The 25588-nt window shown below is 44.9% G+C and overlaps 1 protein-coding gene across 2 annotated transcripts in view; it reads left to right on the forward strand.

Annotated features, from left to right (window-relative positions):
• The window catches only part of COL4A6 (collagen type IV alpha 6 chain), a 212571-nt gene that overhangs the window by 172661 nt on the left and 14322 nt on the right, over positions 1-25588 (forward strand). For both annotated transcript variants that reach the window (XM_087727220.1, XM_087727221.1), the window contains 14 exons: positions 1460-1681; positions 2386-2547; positions 11563-11733; positions 12338-12481; positions 13576-13701; positions 14263-14444; positions 16244-16307; positions 17493-17567; positions 18254-18361; positions 19349-19456; positions 20203-20274; positions 21833-21958; positions 22848-22964; positions 24604-24765. In XM_087727220.1, coding sequence (XP_087583346.1) covers positions 1460-1681; positions 2386-2547; positions 11563-11733; positions 12338-12481; positions 13576-13701; positions 14263-14444; positions 16244-16307; positions 17493-17567; positions 18254-18361; positions 19349-19456; positions 20203-20274; positions 21833-21958; positions 22848-22964; positions 24604-24765 — 1839 coding nt within the window. The remainder of the gene's footprint in view (positions 1-1459; positions 1682-2385; positions 2548-11562; positions 11734-12337; positions 12482-13575; positions 13702-14262; positions 14445-16243; positions 16308-17492; positions 17568-18253; positions 18362-19348; positions 19457-20202; positions 20275-21832; positions 21959-22847; positions 22965-24603; positions 24766-25588) is intronic.

Raw genomic sequence — 25588 nt, forward strand, 5'->3', positions numbered from 1 at the left:
ATTTTTGCAGTTTATGCAGTCTAGGGTTTGTTGGAAATCATAACCACCCTGGATCCACTTGGATCGGGCTTATAATTTTATGAGCAGATGATGAGATGTATCAGCTGTTGCAGCAAATGTTGTCAGGTGTAAAGAATCAGGATTGTGTATTAAATTCTGTCAGAGTTTGCAGTAGAAATCGCATCCAGAAAGCACGCACAGATAACTGATTCATCAGGATGCATTAACTTCTTTATGTACATAATAACATATGAATAAATGTACAACACCAACAGCAGATTCTTCCAACATGGTAGAGAGGAGAGATTGTAAGCAGGTTCAAACACAGGCAGGCTATACAGAGAATGAGTTTCTTTTCAGTTCAGATCGGCAGACAACTCCAGACTAGTTTCGTTCCTCAGCACCGACTCAGAACTATAGATACAGTGCCCAGGCGCCTAGTTGTCTCCAGCAAATACTGTTGCAGTTTCTAAACAGCCCTCATTGGCTGACTTAATTGCTGTGTCTATTCATTGGCTGACCTTGTTACCATGTCTCTGCCAGTCATGAATATTCTGACAAATTCCAGCTAAGTAGATTTGTTGCTCGTGTCTATACACAAGAATCTAGCCAACAAATCACATAGATTGGAAACTGGAGACATTTTTATTAGGTTTAACCACAACAAAATACAATAAAGAGACTCTATACCTAATCCTACATATTACTACAGAGGTCAGAATAGCATATGCATAGAAATGGAAGAACAACACAATACCAAATGAAGATGAGATAATACAGAACATCTTAGAATGCACAGAGGTGGATAAATTGACCAAAGAAATTCAAGGAAAGGAGGAAACAGAGTACTATTTAATTTGGGGAAATGGTATAAGTGGTTAAATGATAGAAACAGGAAACAGGACTTTTGGAAATGTAATTTGTATTATAGAAGAGGTAGGAAATAGTGATAAGAACCTAGGAAAAGTAGGATTTACAAAACTAGGAAAAATTATGTAGTAGTAGAAGAGTAACAAAGACTGATACAAATAATCAAATGTAGACTGATAAGCAAGAGAGTAAGAAATAATAGGACTATAAGTGTAAAATTGGAATGTATTGAGAGGGAAATAGTGTTTGTAAAGATGCACCGATAGATATCTGCTGTAAGAAGGAACATGCACTTTCAATGTTATTTGTAAGTGTTGTGTACGTTTTTGTCATTGTGTATAAGTATTTATAATAAACATAAAAAGAATCTAGTCAACTAATGGTCAGGACTAAAATGGTACTAGACCAGAATGAATGGGATTCAAGAGAGGTCAGACTTAGACCGTTTGTAGCTACGTAGAGATTCTAGGCTGGTTCCTTTCTTGTCTCCACCTCCAGACTCTGCCTGCTTTTCTCAGACACCTTCGTCCCCCTAAAGCAACTCTTCTCTGTTGTTTTAGAATTAATCTATGCCTTCATTTCTTGAAAGGGTTTCCTGGCCCTCCTGGAGATCCCGGTTCAAAAGGACGACAAGGAGTTGATGGGGGGGATGGGGTGCCTGGTCCAGAAGGCTGTCCTGGTTTGGTTGGCCCAAATGGATCGCCTGGTGATGTGGTTGGAGCTGAACCAGGGTCCCGAGGAGAACCTGGCTTGCCTGGCTTACCAGGAGATAATGGCGTTCCTGGAGATTTTGGCTTTCCTGGAACACCAGGTGAGTTCTAAGCATATTTCTTTGGTTTTAAAGCACCACCTGAAAAGTTACTGAAATTCAATCAGGTCTGCTCATGGTTCCTTTTTGGATGGGAAACTCTACCATGTATGGGAGTTTGAGTTCAAAGGGTTTTTGAATTCAAAGAGGGAAGATAGAGAGAATTTAATGGGCTAAGTGGTTAAGGGACACGGTGGCTCAGTGGCTGAGCTTGGTGATCAGAAAGGTCGGCAGTTCGGTGGTTCGAATCCCTAGTGCCGTGTAATGGAGTGAGCTCCTGTTACTTGTCCCAGTTTCTGCCAACCTAGCAGTTCGAAAGCATGTTAAAAATGCAAGTAGAAAAATAGGGACCACCTTTGGTAGGAAAGTAACAATGTTCTGTGCTCCTTTGGCATTTAGTCATGCCGGCTACCCTATTCTATTCTATTCCCTATTCTACTCTGTTCTATTTCCTATTCTACTCTATTTCCTATTCTCTTCTATTCCCTATTCTATTCTGTTCTATTTCCTATTCTATTTCCTATTCTATTCTTTCCTATTCTATTCTATGCTATTCTATTCCATTCTATTTCTATTTCTATTCCGTTCCATTCCATTCTGTAATTCTATTCCATTCCAATCCTATTCCTATTCCTATTCCTATTCTATTGTGTTGAGCACCCATGTAAGAGGGAAAGGATGGGAGTTAGATCTTTTCTGTCTTTCAGGTTTGGAAGGAAAGCCCGGCCTGTCAGGTAGAAAAGGGGGACGTGGGGAGCCAGGTCTTCCAGGCTTCGATGGACTGCAAGGACCACCAGGACCAGGAGGTCCGTTTGGCATCAAAGGAAAACCAGGTCCTGTGGGAACCATCGGCCTTCCAGGATCACAAGGTATGGATTGTTTCACCCTGGATGAAGGTGTGTGGCCTTCAGACATCCCCTCCACAGGGCTTTCCTGCAGGTGGCCCACTTGTGGCATATCCTTGAGCTTGATAGCATATTTCAGGTGTTCAGGCTTTTAAACTTATTCAGGAGATTCCATAAATCTGGAGATGAGATGAGAGAAGAAAGCCGATGCCGAAATTCTCAGCCAAATTCATTGAACTGGCATTGGATATAGGTAGTCCTCAAATTATGACCATCGTTGAACCTGGAATTACAGTCATTAGTCATAGTGGTTGTTAAGCAGGTCACTTGCATGATCGCACCCTATTTTACAAATTTTTGCAGTGGTCATTAAGTGAATACTGCAGTCATTAAACAAATCATTTTTTTGGCTGGAAACCAGGAATAAAAGTCGGAAACCCACAAAACCCGACTGAAAACTGCAAACGTGTGACCCCAGGACCAATGCAATGGCTCTCATTTATGCAGACAGCCATAAGTGAGGTGCCCAAAATGTGATCACATGACTATGGAGGATGATCACATGACCACCGGAGGGAGTTATGCACTCGTCAGACCTTCAAAGCCAAGTCATACGTACCTTTTTAAAGAGCCCATTGTAATTTTTGAACGGTCACTAAGCAACCAGTCATTAAACAAGGACTACCTATATAGTTTCACTGAAAAGAAGGCTGGAGGGAGGGCTGGCGCATTGCAAAGGATTAAATTAATGTCCAAGAATGATTTGGGGCACCATTTAGACTCTCTCAGTCAAATCAACCTGACAGAGGAAAGTAGGAGAAAGAAGGAATGTTAGAATATGTTTGCCGCCTTGCGTTATTTATAAAAAAGAATAAAGGCAGGGTAAAAAATATATATATCATACTTTTCAGAATATAAGATGCACCTTTTTCCCTCAGAAAACAGGCTGAAAATCTGAGTGTGTCTTATACAGCATTTTTGGCCTCCCGAAACTCCGCCCCCTTCACCAAAATGGATGTGCATAGCCTTTAGGCGGCTTCCAGAATGCTCCTGGGGCAGGGGATGGCAGATAGGAATGAAAAACAAGCTGGTTTTTGCTCAATTCCCCAGCCCCCAGGAGCACTCTGGAAGCCTCCTAAAGGCTATGCACATGCCTAAAGGCTATGCATGGCCTTTTTTTTGACAAAAATGGGCCCGCTTTTGCAAAAAATGGGCCATTTTTTGCTCATTTGAGGGGGGCACCTCCCAAGAACATTCTACAAGCCTAACGGCTTTTTTTAAAAAAGGGGGGCCATTTTCACGAGGTCTGCAGAGAGCAAAAACCTTTTTTTTAAATTTGCCTCTTCAAAATCCTGGTGCGTCTTATACTCCGGTGCATCTTATACTCTGAAGAATAGGGTACTGTCTGGTCTGCCTCAGATGGATAGGTCATTGTGCCAACCATTTAACTGAAGAATATAGAATTGTGTAAAATGAGCCTTTTCATTTCATGATCATTCACAACTAACTTTCATGATCCATATTCATTGATTAATTTCAGGAAATCACCGTACCATGGAAGATTTGCACCCCGTCCATTTGTTCTCATTCATATTGTCCAGTGCCATCCTGTAATCTTCCTGAGCAACCAGAAACACACCCCAGAGGTGCTTTTTTGCAACTGGACCTATTTTTTTCTCCTTGAAAATGCTTTGCTTCTCATCTAAGAAGCTTCTTCAACTCTGAAGAAGGAACTGAAGAAGCTTCTTGGATGAGAAGTGAAATGTTCAAGAGCAAAGAAAGTCCAGTTGCCTTTTGAAAAAGCACCTTTGAGACAACCATGACCTGGATGACCGAGAATCTCTATAGGCAACCAGAAAACTGGTGGTCTTAATTTCTCAACAGCCTCTTGGGTGATCGCCACAAGTCCCTGTTGATGAAACTGCTTGGAGTTTAATAAATGACACAATAAATCATTCTATTGTCAAACAAGAATAAAAACAGTTCAAGTACAGTGCTTAGCTCTATGCCCAGTATAATTCCCAACCATTGTTGTTCTGGAACAGAAATTATCTTGCAAATCCCTACATCGGTCTAAATTTAAATAAACGTAGGCACTGGATTTCATAATTGCTATGTTTTTATCAGTTGTAACTGCTGGGCTGTCCTCAGTTTCCCTTTCTTACTTGATAAAGTGCCCTTCAATAATCTCAGCAATTAGCCTTCAATAAACATCCAGATTCTCTTAATGAAGGTGCCAGGAATTGGTTTACTTCTGCTTGCATTATAGAGTATATACCATCTTTCCCCCAAAATAAGACAGGGTCTTATTTCTTTTGAAACCCCCCCCCAAAATAAGCACTTGGTCATATTTTTGGGGAGGTCTTATTATTTTTGAGGTGCAGGAGACGGTGAGCATGGTCACCGCATGGCTGCTGCTGTGTGGCAATATTTTCAGAGAGAACTTATTTTGGGGGCAGGGCTTATTTTAGCACATGTGCTCAAAAGCCCGATTGGGCTTATTATCTGGGAGGGCTTATTTTCAGGGAAACAGGGTACCAGTGTTGGCGAACCTTTTTGGCACCAAGTGTCAAAACGAGAGTGCGCGCACACTTGAGGGGGGAGCGCTGGAAACCGGAAGTGCAGTTCCCTGGCACACATGCATGTGCCAGGAAGCTGAGCTTCCAGTATCCAGCAAGCGCATGTGCACTGGTCACCTGGTCTTCCGGTTTCTAGTGCGCATCTGCGCGCAAAGACCAGCTGGCTGGCACACATGCACATTCCGTAAACCAGAAGCTCAGCTTTCTGGCATGTGCATGTGCACAAGGGAGCTGCTCTTCTGTTTCCGATGCTCCTGTGTTCACGAAAACCAGCTGACTGATGCTGGAACCCGGAAGAGCAATGGCCGATGGCTGGTGTGCCCAGAGAGATGGCTCTGTGTGCCATACAGGGGTGGGTTCTAGCTGGCGTTACTGCCAGTTCATTCATGCACACACGGGCTGCATGCATGCTACATGCGCAATTCAATGGAAATTGTTCTGCGCATGCACAGAACATCAAAAAAAGATGGCAGCAACCAGGAAACCAGTTTTGGGGCGTGGCCAGCCTGGGTCACTGCCGGTTCTGTGACCTAGGCTGGCATATCATACCAAACTGGGCCAAACCAGTAGGAACCCACCTCTGGTGCCATAGTGATCCTTCCACTTGACCATGCATGGATCCTTCACCAAAAGGAGAATCCATCTATCATCCACATCCTGGATAACTGAGCTGTCAATTAAGGTGGTGGAAGGTGGTCTTCTTTGGCTTCGATGCCAGAGCAGAAACAGTTCCTTGAAATAAAAATATGAAGTCCTGGGATGGCATGGAAAGAAAACAAAATCCAGGGAAATAAAAATATTCAAAGGAAATCCTGGAGGAAAACTATATTTCCCTTAACATCTATAGAGATTCTCAGTCATCCAGGTCACGGTTGTCCCAAAGGTGCTTTTTCCAAGTGGCAAGTGGACTTTCTGGTTTTTCTTTGAAGACCTTTCGCTTCCCATCCAAAAAGCTTCTTCATCTCTGACTGGATGGTGGCCTCAATCTCTAAAAGAGTGCAGCTGTCTACAAGGAATATAAATCTTTCCGTTCCCCACCCTCCAGTCAGAGCTGAAGAAGTTTCTTGAATGAGAAGCCAAAAGTCTCCAAAGAAAAACAAGGAAGTCCAGTTGCCTCTTGAAAAAGCACCTTTGGGACAATCTTCCCCCTTACTCAAATGTTTCTACCACCAGCAGCTGCAGCCCAATTTTCACACTTCTGTCTGCTGTCTCCATCCACCCAAACCCAGGGGACCCCATTCATGCATTTGATCTAAGCCAGGAGTCCCGAAACTTAGCAACTTTAAGACTTGTGGACTTGAACTCCCAGAAGTCCACAAGTCTTAAAGTTGCCAAGTTTGAAGACCTCTGATCTAAGCTGTGTTGAGAAAGAGTTTGGTTGTCCCAAAAGTATTTTTTCAAAAGGCAACTTGGAATTTCTTTATTTTTCCTTCAAGACATTTTGCTTCTCATCCAAGCTTCTCCAGTTCTGAAGAAGCTTCTTGGATGAGAAGTGAAATGTCTTCAAGGAAAAAAAAGTCCAATTGCCTTCGAGAAAAAAAATCACCTTTGGGACAACTATGACCTGGATGACTGAGAATCTCCATCAAGACAAGAGCTCAGTTATTTTCCAAGTCATTAACTCATTCTTGGCCTTGTGCTTTTTTTCTTCCTGGTTCACATGTTTTTGTCTGTTTTTCCTCACCATGTTTCTCTTCCATTTGCCATCATCTCTCCATTTCTGATGTCACACTGTTTTGGTTTTGGGGGTTCTCCACATAGGCTGCCAAGGTGAGAGCAAATGCTTTGTAGCGTAAAAACTCTTGGACTAACAGCTGCCTAGCCTATTTTTGCTACAAAATATGCGCTGACTGTGATACCCCTTATTTCAATTCTGCCAAGAATTGTGGCCTTCATCTTTTCGGAAAGAGATTTGTATGTAGGGCTCCTGCACATGGACTTCTCATCCTGGAGAAGGTTGGGGTGAAATCCAGCACGTTCTGACAGGTTCTGGAGAACTGGTAGCAGAAATTTTGAGAAGTTTGGAGAACCGGCCAATGCCACCTCTGGAATGGGGTGGGAATGGAGAATTTTCAATAGCCTTTCCCTGGCATGGGGAGGGAACGGAGATTTTGCAGTATCATTCCCCTGGAGTGAGGAGGGAATGGAGATTTTGCAGTATCCTTCCCCTGGAGTGAGGAGGGAATGGAGATTTTGCAGTATCCTTCCCCTGGAGTGAGGAGGGAACGGAAATTTTGCAGTATCTTTCCCCTGGAGTGAGGAGGGAATGGAGATTTTGCAGTACTCTTCCCATGGAGTGGGGAGGGAATGGGGATTTTGCAGTATCCTTCCCTTGGAGAAAGGAGAGAATGGAGAATTTGCAGTATCGTTCCCCTGGAGTGAGGAGGAAATGGAGATTTTGCAGTATCCTTCCCCTGGAGTGAGGAGGGAATGGAGATTTTGCAGTATCCTTCCCCTGGAGTGAGGAGGGAACGGAGATTTTGCAGTATCCTTCCCCTGGAGTGAGGAGGGAATGGAGATTTTGCAGTACACTTCCCATGGAGTGGGGAGGGGATGGAGATTTTGCAGTATCCTTCCCCTGGAGAGAGGAGGGAATGGAGATTTTGCAGTACCCTTCCCATGGAGTGGGGAGGGGATGGGGATTTTACAGTACCCTTCCCCTGGAGTGGGGAGGGGATGGGGATTTTGCAGTATCTTTCTCCTGGAGTGAGGAGGGGATGGGGATTTTGCAGTATCCTTCTCCTGGAATGAGGAGGGAGTGGAGATTTTGCAGTACCCTTCCCATGGAGTGGGGAGTGGATGGGGATTTTGCAGTATCCTTCCCCTGGAGTGAGGAGGGAATGGAGATTTTGCAGTATCCTTCCCATAGAGGGGAGGGGATGGGGATTTTGCAGTATCCTTCCCTTGGAGAAAGGAGAGAATGGAGATTTTGCAGTATCGTTCCCCTGGAGTGAGGAGGGGATGGGGATTTTGTAGTATCCTTCTCCTGGAATGAGGAGGGAGTGGAGATTTTGCAGTACCCTTCCCATGGAGTGGGGAGGGGAGGGGGATTTTGCAGTATCCTTCCCCTGGAATGAGGAGGGAATGGAGATTTTGCAGTATCCTTCCCATAGAGTGGGGAGGGGTTGGGGATTTTGCAGTATCCTTCCCCTGGAGAGAGGAGGGAGTGGAGATTTTGCAGTACCCTTCCCATGGAGTGCGGAGGGGATGGGGATTTTGCAGTATCCTTCCCCTGGAGTAAGGAGGGAATGGAGATTTTGCAGTATCCTTCCCTTGGAGAGAGGAGGGGATGGGGATTTTGCAGTATCCTTCCCTTGGAGAGAGGAGGGGATGGGGATTTTGCAGTATCCTTCCCATGGAGTGGGGAGGGAATGGCGATTTTGCAGTATCCTTCCCCTGGAGTGGAATGGAAATGGAGATTTTGTAGTACCCTTCCCCTGGAGTGGGGAGGGAATAGAGATTTTGCAGTATCCTTCCCCTGCCATGCCCACCAAGCCACACCACACCCATCAAGTTATGGCCACAGAACCAGTAGTAAAAAAAATTGAATTTCACCATCCAAGAAGGTCTCTCTGTGTGGCCACTGGATCTGGAGAAGGTCCATCTGTCTGAACACTAAGAGTCAATGCCAACTCAGTTGCAAAGAAACAATCAGCCAACATAGACTTCCACTTGAATTTTAGATCGTTGTTTTTTCCCCCCATCTGCAAACATTTTATATTTTTCCTGAAAAGGAACCTGTGGCTTTTAAGTCAGGGGTCCCCAACCCCTGGGCCACAGCCAGTGGTGGGATTCAGCCGGTTTGCACCCATTCGGGAGAACCAGTTGTTAACTTTCTTAGCAGTTGGGAGAACTGGTTGTTGGAAGAAATCTCCTTTTGTTTCTTTCCACTTTACAGGGCTAATCCTGTAAGGAAGGCAGGAAGGAAACATTCTGGTGTTGTTTCTTAACCCTTATTACATTGTGACAGTTAAGGCAAGGCACCCATCGATGTGAGTGACATTGAGTTGGCCATGCCCACCCAGTCACATGACCACCGAGCCCCACCTACCCAGCTGGTCATTAGGGCAGAGAACCAGTTGTTAAAGTATTTGAATCCCACCACTAGCCACAGCCCACTATCGGGCCATAGCTTGTTCACAGCCGGGCCATGGAAATTGTGGGCAATTGCGTGCATGGAACCATCTCCTCTCTTCCTCCCAGCTCCCCCAGTCCACAAAGCCAAAAAAGGTTTGGGAAAGCTGTTTTAAGGGGTGTTTTAGTCAACAATGCACAAATTGTTAAGTTTTTTTAGTCTCCTAGTGTTACTCTTTTTTGTTGCTGCCTGTCAAATAAAAATCACCTGGATCAGTGATGGCTAACCTTTTTCTCCTTGCATGCCCACACCCATAATGCAATATACTCCGCTCATCTGCGCATGTGCACACGACCCCCAGCACGTTCCCCACGCCGCCGCCCCCTGCAAATGTGTGCGACCCTAGCAGGCCTTTCTGAAGCCTCTTGAAACCAAAAATGGTGAGAGGGAGCACTGCTCCCCCTGCACTCCCCCCACTCTCTGCGCATGCATGGGTGACCCTGCACATGTGTGTGACCCCCCCATGCATGTGCTTACATCTCCCACGTGTGCGGCAGAGATCTGAATTCAGCTGGCCGGTGGGAGGCATGCACACATGCACGGTTGCCATAGATTCGCCATCACGGATCTCCACTTTTAAGACTCAACCTGATGAATTCAGAAGCTAAAGTCCACCCTGTTGGACTGGTTTTTACTGGCAAAGTTATTTCTAGCATTGTCAGCACAGTTTTGTAGATCATTGTTTAGATTCTGCCTCAGTCATGCTTCAGCTTTTAAATTTAATTTTACAAAGTAAAGGCTAGGTCAAATTGAGCGTGACTTCTGGTGACTGGATAGATATACTGATGGTAATTTTACTGGCAACAGCATCGGTGTGTATTGCCAAAGCTTTCTCCTGGAAGATGTACAATTTTGCAGTCCAGACTATAGCCCTATCCATTGGGGTCCCATCCAAGCACTAACCAAATCCAATTCTGCTTAGCTTTGTCAAGATCAGATACACCCAATTTACTGCTGCCACTAGTGTGACTTCCATGCGTCAAGCACAATTTGTGATTTCATCCATGTACAAGTGACTATTTCCCTTTAACATTAATGGGTTTTCTCCACTGGAATCCAGCCCAACCCACTGTCTAGAGCAGGGGTCTTCAAACTTGCAAGACTTGTGGACCTCAACTCCAAGCTTTGCTGCCTGAGGAACTCTGGAGTTGAAGTCTACAAGTCTTAAAGTTGCCAAGGTTGGAAACCTCTGCTCTTGTTGTTGTTAGTTATGAAGTTGTGTCCGACCCATCGCGATCCTATGGACAATATTCCTCCAGACCTTCCTGTCCTCTACCATCCTCTGGAGTCCATTTAAGCTCACACTGACTGCTTCAGTGTCTCCATCCAGCCACCTCATTCTCTGTCTTTCCCTTCTTCTTTTGCCCTCAATCATTCCCAGCATGAGGCTCTTCAGGAGTCCTTCCTTCTCATTAGGTGGCCAAAATATTTAAGTTTCATCTTCAGGATCTGGCCTTCTAAAGAGCAGTCAGGGTTGATCTCTTCTAGGACTGACCAGTTTGATCGCCTTGCAGTCCAAGGGACTTACAGGAGTCTTCTCCAGCACCAGAGTTCAAAGGCCTCCATTCTTTTGCGCTCAGCCTTTTTTATGGTCCAACTTTCACAGTCATACATTGCAACTGTTGTAAAATATAGACTGAAGGAAAAGCAAAGACTGTGGGGTAAACATTTTGGTGTGATTTAGAATGACAATAGCCAGGGGAATGTGATACGCCAAGACCTTTCTGGTCCCCATTGGTAGACTTCATGAGTCGCGTATTTCCCAAATGGTAACTGATAAACCAGGGGTGAAATCCAGCAAATTCTGACAAGTTCTGGAGAACCAGTAGCGTAAATTTTGAGTAGTTCGGAGAACCAGTAGCGTAAATTTTGAGTAGTTCAGATAACCAGCAAATACCATCTCTGGCTGGTCCCAGAATGGGGTGGGAATGGAGATTTTGCAGTATCCTTTGCCCGCCACGCCCACCAAGCCACACCACGTCCACCAAGCCACGCCCACAGAACCGGTAGTAAAAAAAATTGAATTTCACCACTGTGATAAAGGCCTAAATTATCCCAACCATAAGGGGTTTCACTGTTGGCAGTTGTCCGTTGGTACATAGGCAGTAGCTTTCCTAGAGCTTTTAATCATTAGGCAACTAATCCTTTTTTTTTTTTTCATTTCTAACCTTGTGTGCTTTAGAAAGGCTGCATGATATATATTTTTGGCCGCAGTTCAGTTAGCTGTATACAAATGAAATGCTTTAGCGTTAACCTCTTGAGAGATAGTAGAAATGTCGTCTTTGGAAGAATGTCGTGGTGACGGTTTGGTTTTGAACCATTCAGGACTTCCCGGAACCAAAGGACCAAGAGGAGATGCTGGGTCACCAAGTCCCGCCGGCATGAAAGGGTCCCCAGGTCTTGAGGGCCTGCCAGGACAGCCTGGAGAACGAGGATTGCCTGGACCGCCAGGCCTCTGGGGCCCAGATGGGTCTTCAGGTTTCCCAGGCTCAAAAGGTACCGTAATTGTTTTGTAATTGATAACTCTGCGCTTACATGAGAATTGTTGCCTTTGATCTGTGTTGGAACTTTCAGATGTGCTCTGAAGCAGGGGTCACCAACCTTTCGGACCTCAGAGACCGCTAAATTCTTAATTTTCAATCCTCCGGGCCACTAATACGATCTGCCTAGCTGACCGGCTGGGTGGGCGTGGCAAGGTGGCTATGTGACTGCGTGGGCGTGGCCAACTCGGTGTCATGCACATCAAGGGGCGCCTTGCCAGCCTTTACTCGCCACACCTCGCCTGCCCACCTGGGCTCCTTTGGGCCCCAACAGGAAGCAGTCCTGTTGGAGCCCTAAGAATGCAAAGGGACCACCTTTGGTGGGAAGGTAACAGTGTTCTGTGCACCTTTGGCATTGAGTCATGTTGGCCACATGACCACGGAGACATCTTTGAACAATGCTGGCTCTTCGGCTTAGAAATTGAGATGAGCACCACCCCCTAGAGTTGGGAACGACTAGCACACATGTGCGAGGGGAACCTTTACCTTTACCTGAATCTTTCTTTCCCAAAACATTCAGTGTACTCTGCATGAAATAATGCTTGATTGTTCCAAACTAGGTGAAAAGGGCTCGGTGGGTATGACTGGTTTTCCTGGGATGCCGGGGCCAACTGGGGTCCCTGGCCTGGATGGCCTGAAAGGAACGTCGGGTGCACCAGGAAGAAATGGAAACCCTGGATTTTCTGGCTTACCTGGCCTCAAAGGTGAGTCCAGAAATTTTGCATGAAGCACAGCGTATGACCAACCCAAGCCGAAAGGTTTTGCGTGTCTCCTGACTTTGTTTTCTGATGAAACCGGGACTTCATTTCTTTTGCCCACTTTTCAGAATTGCCTTCCAAAATACATGTTAAGATACAAACTCCTATTTCACAAGCCTCCTCAAAAACAGTGAGGTTTTAGTCACAATGTCTTGGTTTCTATGTACCAATAAAGGAGAATATTTGTAGCTAAGAGTTGACATGTGAGGTCCTTGGTGCTTTCTGAGCTTGGTTGTTTTCTTGCAGACATTTCCTTACCCAACCATGTAACATCATCAGTGCTAATAAGGAGTGAGGCTTGCTCTAAATTTATAACCTAGTGCAAGGGTCTTCAACCCCCAGGCCACAGCACACTACCGGGCATGGTGTTCTGACCGAGGCTTCCCAAGAGCATAAAGCAAGTCCTTGTCCCAACAAAAAACCTTTTTATTAATTGACTATGAATTCTTCTCATTCACATCCAGCAGTCTTTCAAGGGAGGATTTACAGTCACAGACCTTCTCTGGCTTGGAGAGCTGGCAGGCCGATATTTGCAAAATTTGGCAAGGAGCCACGGAGAGTCACGAAACAAATTAAGCAAACTAATGGTCTCCTGCAAACTCCACTCCCCTTTCGCTCCTCTTTTATTTCCTCTGGGAGGGGCCAGTCATCGTCCACCTGTGGCCTTACTCCCAAGTCAACCCCTGTTCTTTAGCTGTTCCCTTTGTTTGGCAACTCTGCGCATGTGCACACTGGGGACAGGCTGCTGAGAAGTCTCAGGTCGTATAATCTCTAATGGCCCCTTTTGACCAGTGCCGTAATATGAGCGTCCCAATTCAAGTTCTCTTTTATAATAACAGCCAGAAACTTAAAACTGGCCACTTGCTCCACTTGTTCTCCATTGATAAGGAAGGGCTGGATGTCTGATCTATTCCTTTTATAGTCCACTATAAACTCATTGGTCTTATATTTGGACTGCGGATCTAAATACTCTAAGCAGGAATGTCTGGTGCTCTCTGGATCAATGTAGGTAGAGTAAGCATCTTTCTTCTTTTGTGCAGGTGATAGAGGTGTCCGTGGTCCTCCTGGACCTCCCATTTTCAGACCCCCAGATCTGGCCCTCAGATTCAAAGGGGACAGAGGAGATCCTGGATTGGAGGGACAAAGAGGATTTCCAGGACTAAGAGGTATGTGTTTGGCATTGTCAACTCGCAAAGCATCCCTGGCCTGCTCTCGAGTTGCCATAAGCAAGAGGGGGGAACTGATGCAGCAACAATCAGCACATTCCATGCATATCTTTCTCAAGGTTGTCTCCCAGGTTACCTGCAACAATCAGAGGCGAAAGTGCTCCTTTGGAGAATGTGATTTATGGCACACCCTGGGATGAGGGGGGAAAACAGAGTCATACTTGGGCTGTAAATTATGTAGGGTCAGAGCTGGCTTCACTTGGATACGTGCAAACATGTTACTCCTAATAAAAAATATGGATTTATTTTGAAGCTTGGCTCAAGGGTGATGATTTAATTAGGGCATCTGTTGGAACCCTGATACTATTGTTGTTGCTATCTGCCAATCTGCACTTTTGAAGAAGCATTAGACACAGAAAACTCTAATTATTGTATCATCTTCTCCATTCGAATGATGACTAGTCTTAGAATAGGCTGATGGTGGACAAGGTGACACCTGCCACTCTTCATTCTGAAGAAGCATTAGACACCTTGTTATATCACTGTTTTACCTTTCCGTAGGTGATAAAGGAGCCCCAGGTGTCCGAGGGCAGCCTGGGCTTCCAGGGAGAGCTGGATCCCCATCTAGAGAGAAAGGACTGCCAGGAGACCCAGGTTTTCGAGGAACGTTTGGTTCTCCTGGGTTTTTTGGACAAAAGGGATCTGGTGGTATCTCAGGGTTTCCTGGAATGCCTGGGGGACGTGTAAGTATCCTTTCTCTTTTCTTTTTTTTCTTTTTACTCCTGGGTGAGTGGGAAGCACTTCCACTGTTCTTCCAAGTTCAATGATGGCCACCACTTTTAGACTTTTGGAGTCTTAGTGAACTCCTAACAAGTTCAGAATCCTTTGGGTCCTTCATATGATTTTTTGTCATGGTCTGCCGGCCGCCAGCCCCTCCAACAGCCGAATCAGATGAAGAGGCAAAGTGGGAGACAGGGCCAGCATCTAGCAACCTGAGAGCTCCAAGGGGGAAGAGGGAATGGAGCTGTCAGAGATAGAGATAGAGGCAGAGTCTGGGCCATCCGTCAGCCCTCAGATGGAGAGTCAACAGCCCCCATGCTTGACTGATGAGGAAGAGGAGGAACAGCTGTGTCCAGTGCCTGCCACACAGATGTGCAGAAGGCAGAGGAGAGGAGAGCAGTGGAAATGTATGGGCCGTTGCTTGGGAAGAAAGAGCCACCACTGCTAGTAAAGCCCCACCCTAGCTTTGGAGATAAAAGGCAGGGGGTGAAGATGAAGTGAAGACTGTTTATCTCCCTGCCGGTCTGACATTGATGATCCTGTGAGAGAGCGAGACTTTTTGCCGGGGCTGCTGGCACTCGTAATAAAGGAACCATTGATTTAACCACAGAAGGTTTGTCATGTTTGGGGAGCTGGGTCAGAACAGTTTTGGTCCATATCTTTTTGGTCAGGTGGAAGCAGATTTAGCCAGATAATCTCTGAAGGAGTTCTGGATCTGCTTTGGGATGTTGGCAGAAGATGTGAAGATACAGCCGGGAAACAGCCTCTCTGCTTTTCCCCTGAGTCTTCCGCACCACAAAGTCAACAAGTGGAAGAAGAACCTAGGCAGGATTTTTTGTGGCTGTTGATCTCACAGTTGGATTGTTGTTCTGACCGAGGCTTCCCGAGAGCATGAAGCAAACTCCTTGTCCTGACAAATGCCCCTTTTATTAATTTGCTGTGAATTCTGCTTATTCACATCCAGCAAAGTCTTTCAAGGGAGGATTTACAGTCACAGACCTTCTCTGGCTTGGAGAGCTGGCAGGCCGATATCAGCAAAATGTGGCAAGGAGCCTTGGAGAGTCACGAACCAATTAAGCGAACTAATTGTCTCTTGCAAACTCCACTCCCCTTTCGTTCTTCTTTTATTTCCTCTGGGAGGGGCCATTCATCATCCATGTGTGGCCTTATTCCCAAGTTGACCCCTCTTCTTTAGCTGTTTCCTTCATCTGGCAACTCTGCGCATACACAATGGGCCATTTTTTGAAGGTTTGCAGAGTGCAATTTTTTTTCCCTTTTGGAAAGCTCTTTAACTGATGAGAATTACATTGATGAAGTGCTGTGCCAGCAGAAAGAAAGTCTTCGGTGCTGCAGATTGTCAGCAATTTCCTTCTCCAACACATGGATAAATACACCTGGAAACATCTACCTACTTACTTACTCTCTCTCTCTCCCTACCTACTACTATATTTCTCTCTCTTTCTCTCCCTCTCTATCCCTCTATCTACCTACCTATTTTTTTTTCTTAATTTGCCTCTTCAAAACCTTGCTGCCTCTTACACTATGGTGCGTCTTATACTCCAAAGGATACAGTAACAACCATTTTTCACACATGACCATTGCAGCATCCCCTTGGCCGCCGTAGTGATTTCAGATCGCTGGTGGTCACCAGAATAGTCACTTGAAAGGAGCTTCCTCTCTGGATACTAAGAGACCAATCACACTACCATGAAAGCTGATTTCAGCATTAATTATGATGTTGACATGCTGCTTTCTTCAATAGGGTGCTGAAGGTATCCCAGGCTCCCCTGGCTCCCCAGGGGTTACCGGATTGCGTGGTCCAAAGGGTGAGTCATCGGTGTGGTCTTGCTAGCATCTTTTCAAAAATCAACAATATAGGTGCCCTTAAAGACTTTTTGCTCTAGAAAGGGGAAAAAAATGAATGGATGGTTTATAGATAAGATGATTAGGAAGAGTAGATTAGGGAAAGAAGGAAGCTTTGATGTGACCTTAGAGAGAGAAGTAAAATATAAATAAAATTATTTAAATAGAATAGAATTCTTTAAATAGAATAGAATTCTTGATTGGCCAAGTGTGATTGGACACACAAGGAATTTGTCTCTGGTGCATATGCTCTCAGTGTACATAAAGAAAAATAAAATACATTCACCAAGAACCATAAGATATAACACTTAGTGATAGTCATAGGATACTAATAAGCAATCAAATCATACTAGGAAACAAATAAACAATATAAATTGTAAAGATACAAGCAACGTGGCTCTAGTTATAAGTGGAAGGAGATAGGTAATAGGAAGGATCAGAAGAAGAATAGTAATACAGTCTTAGTAAATAGTTCGATAGTGTTGTGGGAATTAGAGTGATGGCATTTGGGGAAAAACTGTCCTTGTGTCTAGTAGTTCTGGTGTGCAGTGCCCTATAGCGTCGTTTTGAGGGTAGAAATTGAAACAATTTATGTCCATGATGTGAGGGGTCTGAAGATACTTTCACAGCCCTCTTTTTGACTAGTGCAGTATTCAGGTCCTCAATGGAAGGCAGGTTGGCAGTCATTGTCTTTTCTGCAGTTCTGATTCTCCTCTGAAGTCTGTGTCTGTCTTGTTTGGTTGCAGAGCCAAACCAGACAGTTATGGAGGTGCAGATGACAGACTCAATAATTCCTCTATAGAACTGAATCAGCAGCTCCCTGGGCAGTTTGAGTTTTCTGAGTTGCATAAAATGTATTTATAACAGCTGTTAAGTAAACCAGAAACCTCTTTTTTCTTTTTCTTTTTTTTTAATACTTCCTTTTATATAGTTTTTTTTCATTTCTCTATTACTTTTTTCCTCATTTATCTTCACTCAAAATTTGTATTGATTATGCTGTGTGGAAAAAAGCATCCTTGAAAAAAAGTGGAAGAGAAAATAGTACTGGATAGTAATGGTTTTCCAAGAAAGCTCTGATTGTGGGAGGGAGATGGTGAATTGTCAGAATTGCTGAGACAAAAAGCAGTTGATTATTTTTCCCTTTTCAGGTGATCGAGGGGAATCACGAGGAATCCCAGGTGGTGTGGGGCCTAAGGGCCAACGAGGGGACCAAGGGCTTCCAGGTAAATAAATCAATACCCGACAATGACTCAAGGAAGGGCAACTAGTAGGCTTATTTTAGATTACTTTTACTAGTACATTAACTAAAAGTCCGCCTATAGGGGAACAACAGGCAGAGCTGGTGGTGGAGTTAAGCACGTCATCAGCTTAGAATCATTAACATTGCCACAAACATTCCATATACAACCCCTCTTGAATTCCATTGAACCTTATCTGGTGCCAATTTAGTTTTTATTGAACTTTAGTTGCCTAGCTTTCTTGTGTGTAGGCTTGCGCAATAAGTCTTCTGAATTGCAACTTAATGTATGGTTCTGATCCTTTGCGCCTGACACCAAATTTCTTAAGGGATCAGTGTAAACTTCCTGAGGTTCCTTAGAAATGAGTGAATGAATGTCAGTACTTCTCAACTGAATGGTCTGTGGTCCCACTATATGGTTGGCTGATTGTAGACATGCTTTACGAATAGACATTTGTCAGTTCAGCCTTGCCATTTCCGACCAAAAAGAGAGTACATTCCCACTCATGATTTTAGAGGTGTTTTTTTAAATCCCATGGAAATACCATCTTCATCATCTTAGAGATGTGAAAACTTGGGTAAAAATTAGACAAGGGTATAAATGTTCAACTCCAAGAATTTCCTAGGTTGGGGAAGATAGCAATTTAATGGCTCATCTTATGGTTTTTGAAGGTGTAACAGGTGTCCAAGGAACAAAAGGTGACCCAGGATATTCAGGAGGTCCCGGACTAAATGGACAGAAGGGGTCACCAGGTAACAGTGGACAAGAAGGACCACAAGGTAACCAAAGCCATGTGACCGAGACGTATTATTTACAAGGTGGATCTTTTAATGCAGAGGGATTAGCAGGGTTTTTTTGCATCCAGAAACTTCTCCAGAATGCTCACAAAGATGTCTAGAAAACTGAAGGATACGTAAACTCTCACGCAAGATTGTCCAAATCTCATTGTTTCCTTTGTCTTGAAAATCTCAGAAGATCGGTTGAAAACACACCCCAGAAGAAGATGTGACATATCACTTCTATGTTGATGCCACAAAACCTTGTACCCACACAGTCACCAAGACGCGATAGCTCAGGGGCTAAGACGCTGAGCTTGTCGATCAGAAAGGTCGGCAGGTTGGTGGTTCGAATCCCTAGCACAGTGTAACAGAGTGAGCTCCCGTTACAGGTCCCAGCTTCTGCCAAACTAGCAATTCAAAAGCATATAAAAATGCAAGTAGAAAAATAGGGACCACCTTTGGTGGGAAGGTAACAGCGTGTGCCTTTGGTGTTTAGTCATGCCAGCCACAATACCACAGAGACATCTTCAGACAGTGCTGGCTCTTCAGCTTTGAAACAGAGATAGGCACCGCCCCCTTCAGTCAGGAACGACTAGCACATATGTGCAAGGGGAACCTTTACCTTTACCTAGAGTTTACCTTGACTCAAGGGAGACTTGACTTATCCAATCTGGCTGAAGGTAAGGTGGATTAGATTTGGTCAGTGCCTAGATGGGAAAACTCTGGAAACCTTCTTACCTTGCTTTATGTTGTAAATAAATGCTAACTACTTAATATTTTGATTCTGTACTTCCATTCACTAATCCTAAATTTGTGTCCTTGGAACTGATTTCATTGAGTTCCGTTGAGTAAGACTCCCAGCTGAAATAAGTTGAGTTACTCCATTCAGTAAGACTCCCAGCTTCTGAAGGTTTTAGCATTGTGGAGATATATAGTCTGCAACTTTAGGACCTCAATTTTAAACAATTCTTTCTTTTCCCCCGTTAGGCTTCCCTGGATCTGCTGGTTCGAGGGGAAACCCAGGTTTTCCAGGTAATCCTGGGCAACGTGGACCTCCAGGATTTCCTGGAAATCCTGGCACTGCAGGACCAAAAGGTTTGTTTTGCATTTTGGGGGTTGTTCTTGAAAACCTTACTTCTAGAGAGAAACTCAAATTGTGGGTTGGAATGCCAAATCAAATCTTGCAAAGTTTCTTGGAATAACACTGGCGATAGATCAGTGGATCATCAAGCTGGAGAAGAATGGTGGATTTCCTTCTCCTTCACTTATTAACAGCAATTGGGAGTTGGCAGTGGGATCAGAAAGAAACACACCATTGATGACTGCTAGGTGTCCGTTCACCAATCCCAACAGGCCATTCCTACTTCAGGGTTGATTAGCTGGATTTATAGATGAAGAGGACATAGGGCAGAGTCTTTCGTGACATTGCTCGGATGGGCAACAACATTTACAAAGTTTGGTCCAATCCCCATGATTTAACCTTGAGACATGATTTAACCTTGAGACACTTTGGTCTGGATGTTTGAGTCTTCATTGACGTATAGGACAGGGTCTTACTGTATAGGCTTCTACTTCCAAGATTTTTGTTTCACATTCTTGTTTTGAAATGTAGTTGGCCAGGATCAATTCCTTGAAAAACCTGTGTGACCGTGACAATATCTATCTAGTATTGTATTATGTTACTGAATTGATTTTTGCCTTCGAAGTTACCTTCGTAAGCTTCCTTGCAGGTCTCTTGGCCAAGCATTTAGTAAATAAAAACAATCAATATACAGCAGCAAGAGCAGCATTTTCGTAGTGACCACCAAAATGGCAGCAAAGCTTCTAAAATGTATCTACAGGATTCACAGGATTCCCAGGACTGACTGGCCTAAATGGCTTACCAGGCACCAAAGGCTCTCCCGGAAAACAAGGTAAATCAAAAGATCCTTAGAAACTTCCACAGTAAGATCAAATTGTCAGGGACCCAAGTAATACACCCATAGCAAACAGAACTCCAAGGCAGGATGATTCCTCAAAGAACAGTTTTATTTAGTATATCATATTGGCACAGACTGATGAAAACCAACTCTGAATGTTCCTGTGGTTTTATCACATAGTTAAAAGTAAAAGTTTATTCTCTTCCCCCACAAAATCAGTCACATGGTCCAATCAAGGTACTGTCCAGTTGCCTGGTAACTTCACTCCAACTATCTGTGGGAATGCCCTTGGTTCCCAGGAGAAAGTATTTTGTTTTGGCTACAACAACCCAGCTATCTCTATTCCCTCTTCCCAATCCTTTAGCTCCAGTGTAGCAACACTGAAGCCTCAAAATGGCCTCGGTCAGGTCATCTTCAGGGTTGACACAAAATGCAGTAATATCATCCCCTAAATGCAGTGGTGGGATTCAAATAATTCAACAACCAGATCTCTGCCCTAATGACCAGCTGGGTGGGTGTGGCCCGGTGGTCATGTGACTGGATGGGTGTGGCCAACTCAACATCACTCACGTCGATGGGCACTTTGCCTTAGCTGTGACAATGTAATAAGGGTTAACTGGAGAGGCAGTTTCTGTAAGCAGGGCAATAAAGATGAGGCTAGAAACAACTCCAGAATGTTTCCTTCCTGCCTTCCTTACAGGATTAGCCCTGTAAAGTGGAAAAAAACAAAAGGAGGTTTCTTCCAACAACTGGTTCTCCGAACTGCTTAGAAAGTTCACAACTGGTTCTCCCAAATAGGTGCGAACCGGCTGAATCCCACCACTGCCTGAATGGTTCCATTTTGTCCAACCTCTGATGCAATTGTGGGATTCCAATAGAAAAGAATTTCCGTCGTTCAGGGTTGAACTGTGGAGTTCTTGGTGCTCTCTAACCTTGATCGTTGGCTTGTAGACATTTCATTACTCAACTAGGTAACCTCATCAGTGCAAGTCACATTAATCAAGGTGAGTGACCAGCACTGATGATATTATCTGTTAGGTCAGTGTTTTTCAACCTTGGCGACTTTAAGTCCTGTGGACTTCAACTCCTGGAATTCCCCAGCCAGCTATGCTGGCTGGGGGATTCTGGGAGTTGAAGTCCACAGGACTTAAAGTCGCCAAGGTTGAAAAACACTGTGTTAGGTAACAAAACACCTGCAACCAAACAGCCAATTTTAGAGAGCATCAAGAATTCCACAAATGTGTGAGTTGAGACTTTTGGGTGGTGATGTTGTCAGCAGTGTTTTGGCATTTGACCACGCCCCGCAGAAGCATCTAAAACCCTTGGGCCCTTCAAATCCTTTTCCTGCAGAGTCTTAAAAGCCGTGTTTTGCTTTCTCCCTTTTTTGCAGCCAAATTCTGAAGCCTCAGAGCTACAGAAAGAGGAAAATGTTTTTCCAGCTTCCCCAATTTGGTTCCCTGATTGATTGATTTCAATCATCGAGGATTGCCAGTTGTTAGTAAAGAGCATCTGGACCAAGCTGCTGTTCATGCTATTTTTCTAATTTCATTAGGCCTGAGTGAAAATGGACTACCTGGATCGGCGGGAGCTCCAGGTGTCAAAGGTCAGCGAGGTGATCCCGGTTTCCAGGTTGGAGCTCCTGGTCCTCGTGGACCAAAAGGACCTGCAGGAGAAATGGGTAAATAATAGAAGTTGAAAGAGAGAAAATACTATAGTTCCTGTTCTGACCCCCCTCGTTCCACACCAACACACACTCTGAGCCAAAAATAAGTTACGGCATTTAATTAACAGACAGACAGGTCCTTGGCAGCAAACTGGCACATATAAGCTTGGCAGCAATCCAACATAGATAAGCCGTGGCAGCAATCCAGCCTGCCAAGCTCACCATAATGTTCTCCGACATGAGTTCCTGCATTGACTTCTGCAAGAGGAGCGTGTGCACAAGCAGTCTTTTTATAGTCTGGAGAGGAGCCTAATGACCACCAGCTGAGTGCAATTACCTCCTGTACTTCCGTACTTCCTGATGCCTATTAGCTCCTCGGTGCCGGGCATCCAGGAACAACTCACTACTGGTGTCCGGATCACTCTCCCTTGTCTCCTCCCCACTGGTCCAAGGCTCAGGCGCCTCCTGGTGGCCAACCAGCCTCTCTATGCCGTGCTCAGAATCGGAACCCTGTCCAGGGTCCTCCAGAGCCGACTCATAGGACCCCTTGCTGTCGGAGTCTGGTGGCAGCTCCAATGGCTCCTGCTGGACCACAACAGTTCCATGATGGCAAAACTATGGAACGCGTGCCACCTATGGCATGCAGAGCCCTTTCTGTGGGCATGTAAGCCATCACCCCAACTCAGGTCCACCACACATATGCGCGCACCTTCCACCAACCAGCTGATTTTTGGGTCATGGGGGTGGGGCGGGGGGCTGGAGCGCGGCCATTTCCTCTTAGCAGAATTAGCCATTTCAAATTCAACATGTCCATCGCTTAGCCAATTAATGTACATTATCTCTTCCGGGCTCTTTTTTCCTACAGCAATGCAGAGTCTGGGAATGTTTGTTTATGTCATTGTAGGTCTTCCTGGGAGCCCAGGTTTCACTGGGGGGCGAGGTCCCCCTGGCATCTCTGTGCCTTCCAAGGTCCCTGGGAAGCCTGGTGATACGGGACGTCCTGGAGAAGATGGGCTGCCAGGTATGGAAGGAGCGAGCTTGGGGATGGCAGGAAGACCACCTTTGCAAACATGCTGGCATAGCCTCCCTTGTGCAAGTTTGACTTAACATGTGTGAACTTAACCACTATGGCTAATAAATCGTGATTTATGGTCTAGAGCAGGGGGGGGTCAATCTCAAAGCCCGGGGACCGATCCAGCCTGCAGGGTTCTGAGTTCTGTCCCATGGGGCCACCCTAGAAACAGTAACAGACTGACATGCAACCCTCCCAAGATCCGTTTTCAGCTGCAGTGGCCTCCTGCTACCCTCTGCCAGTGAAAATGGAGCTCGGGGGGCAGGAGGGCAGCAGGAGGCCGGCACAGCTGAAAATGGAGCCCTGGAGCCCGTTTTTTCTGGCAGAGCGCTTGGGCAACCACAGATGCCCCCGACAATAGTGACATCAAGCTAGTTTCAGCAATCAAGATATTGATTGCTGAAACCCGGAATAATGGTTTAATTCTATCCAAGCATGCTGGGGAAACATAGCTAACCTGTGGTTCCAGGTCTTTGGAAGTCATTAATTTCTGAGCTCTGGTGGATTGTCAAGTGTTTGAGCCTATCAGGAATTTAATTCATGCTGTCTCCAAATGCAAGAAAAGTTACGTGTTGTGGTTATTGTTTTTATTATGGTTGGTCAACAGTCAGTCAAATGTTCAGATCTTATTTGGCATTTTTATCCACCTATTGAGTCCCTTGCAAGGACCTGGCATAGGCAGATGTGGATATGGGATGGTATGAGTGGCAGGATGTAAGCTGTTCTAAACAAAGCTGACTTTTGCAATTGACGGATGGTGGGTTTTGTCAATGCCGATCATGTTCAAGTGATGCTCCAGATGTTTTGTTATTTTTATTAGCCTTCTCTGAAGGGCCAAATGAAAATGGGGTAAGGTACTTTCATGTGATATTTCGTACGTAAAGCGGCCATGTTGGAATATTTTCAATACAGGAAGTCCTTGTTTAGCAAGTGCCTCATTTAGCCACTAAATCAGGAAGAGAGAAAGAAGGAATGGAAAGGGGAGAGGGGAGAAGGAGAGAGGAAGGGGAAGTAGAGAAGAGAAGGACGACAGAGGGAAGAAAGGAGGTAGGGAGGGGGAGGAGAGAGGGAGAAGAAAGTGATGGATAAGGTACAAATATGGTATATGGAGAGCAGAAGAGCCAATCGTTTTTGGAAGTTGATAGTAAGATGAATTGATATAAATATTTAATAATAGAATACGATGTTGGTCATGTAATAGTATACATGTGGTTATATGTTATGAAAATGAAAAAATAAAAAACTTTATATATAAATTTTAGTCACTATTCGCAGGAATGAAAAAATAACTTTGGAATCAGTCCTCACATTTATGACCTTCTCGGTTCTGTAAACCAAAAGAAAGCTGGAGCCAGACCATAAGCACAGTTACAGTTTCACTTAGCAACCAAGTGGCCGCTCCTAATAATGGTTGCTAAATGAGGACTACCTACAATCATTTTTAAAGTGGTCTCTCAACAACTTCCTAGGCAACACATGGACACAATTTCAGGATTTGGAGCTGCTGAAATGAGTTAAGGGTTTCTTGAGCTCCCAGCAGACCAAGAAGTGACTGGCAACAACATCTCCTTGGTTCTTCTTTGCCCAGGCTTCCGAGGACCTTCTGGGCCACCAGGACCACCGGGCCCAGCCTTCAATCAAGGTGATCGAGGTAATCCAGGCCCCATCGGTCCCTCGGGCTTCCCAGGTCCCAAAGGCAACGCAGGCATTCCTGGACTTAGTGGAGAATTTGGTGCATCAGGTTTCAAAGGTGAGGATATGTAGTGGAATGTTGTCTGGATTCCAAAGAGGGAGGGGCTACATTCCAGATGAGCAAGAGACAATGAAGTTTAGATAGTTTGTGTGGGAGAAACAAGGTGAAGATGGCTCCTCCATAGGTGTTCTCAATATACTGTATGTTTAATGATGTAAGTATTAAATTTATATTTACCGACAAAGAAATAAATAAATCTTTATTTCTTTGTCAGTAAATATAAATTTAACACAAAAATAGTTTGTTGTGAAAGTGACTGCCTGCAAAGGCTCCTGGATTGGGGCTGAAAGATGAAAGCGGAAGCAGAATGCTCCATCCCATATTTGGATAAACGAGGTTGCCTCGATAAAAAACACTTAATGGTGTTAAGTCAAACTCAAGGCCCGCAGGCCAGATGTGGCCCACAATGTGGTCTGATCTGGCCCACAGGGTTGTCCTGAAAAATTTAAGAGGCTGACCCCCTTCACTTCAGCCCGGTCTACCCATGTCGCTTCGACTTGGTCTACCCAATGCGAAGAGGAAACATGTCAGCAGTTAGGGAAGTGGTGTGAAGCTGTCCATGCCCACCCCAATCAGTCCCCCACCCACCCCTGAGGTCAACCACAGTCCTGATGTGACCCTCAACGAAATTGAGTTTGACACCCCTGGTGTAAGTACCGTATTTTTCGGAGTATAAGACGCAGCAAGGTTTTAAAGAGGATTTTTTTAAAAAAAAAAGTTTTTGTACTCTGCAAACCTCCCCCAAAATGGCCCATTTTTCTTCAAAAAAAAAGGGCATGGATAGCCCTTAGGAGGCTTGTAGAATGCTTCAGGGGGGGCA

The sequence above is a fragment of the Thamnophis sirtalis genome, unplaced genomic scaffold (assembly GCF_051295495.1).
Source record: "Thamnophis sirtalis isolate CommonGarterSnake01/CBP01778 unplaced genomic scaffold, rThaSir2_p1.2 scaffold_13, whole genome shotgun sequence".
In the NCBI taxonomy this organism is placed as follows: Eukaryota; Metazoa; Chordata; class Lepidosauria; order Squamata; family Natricidae; genus Thamnophis; species Thamnophis sirtalis.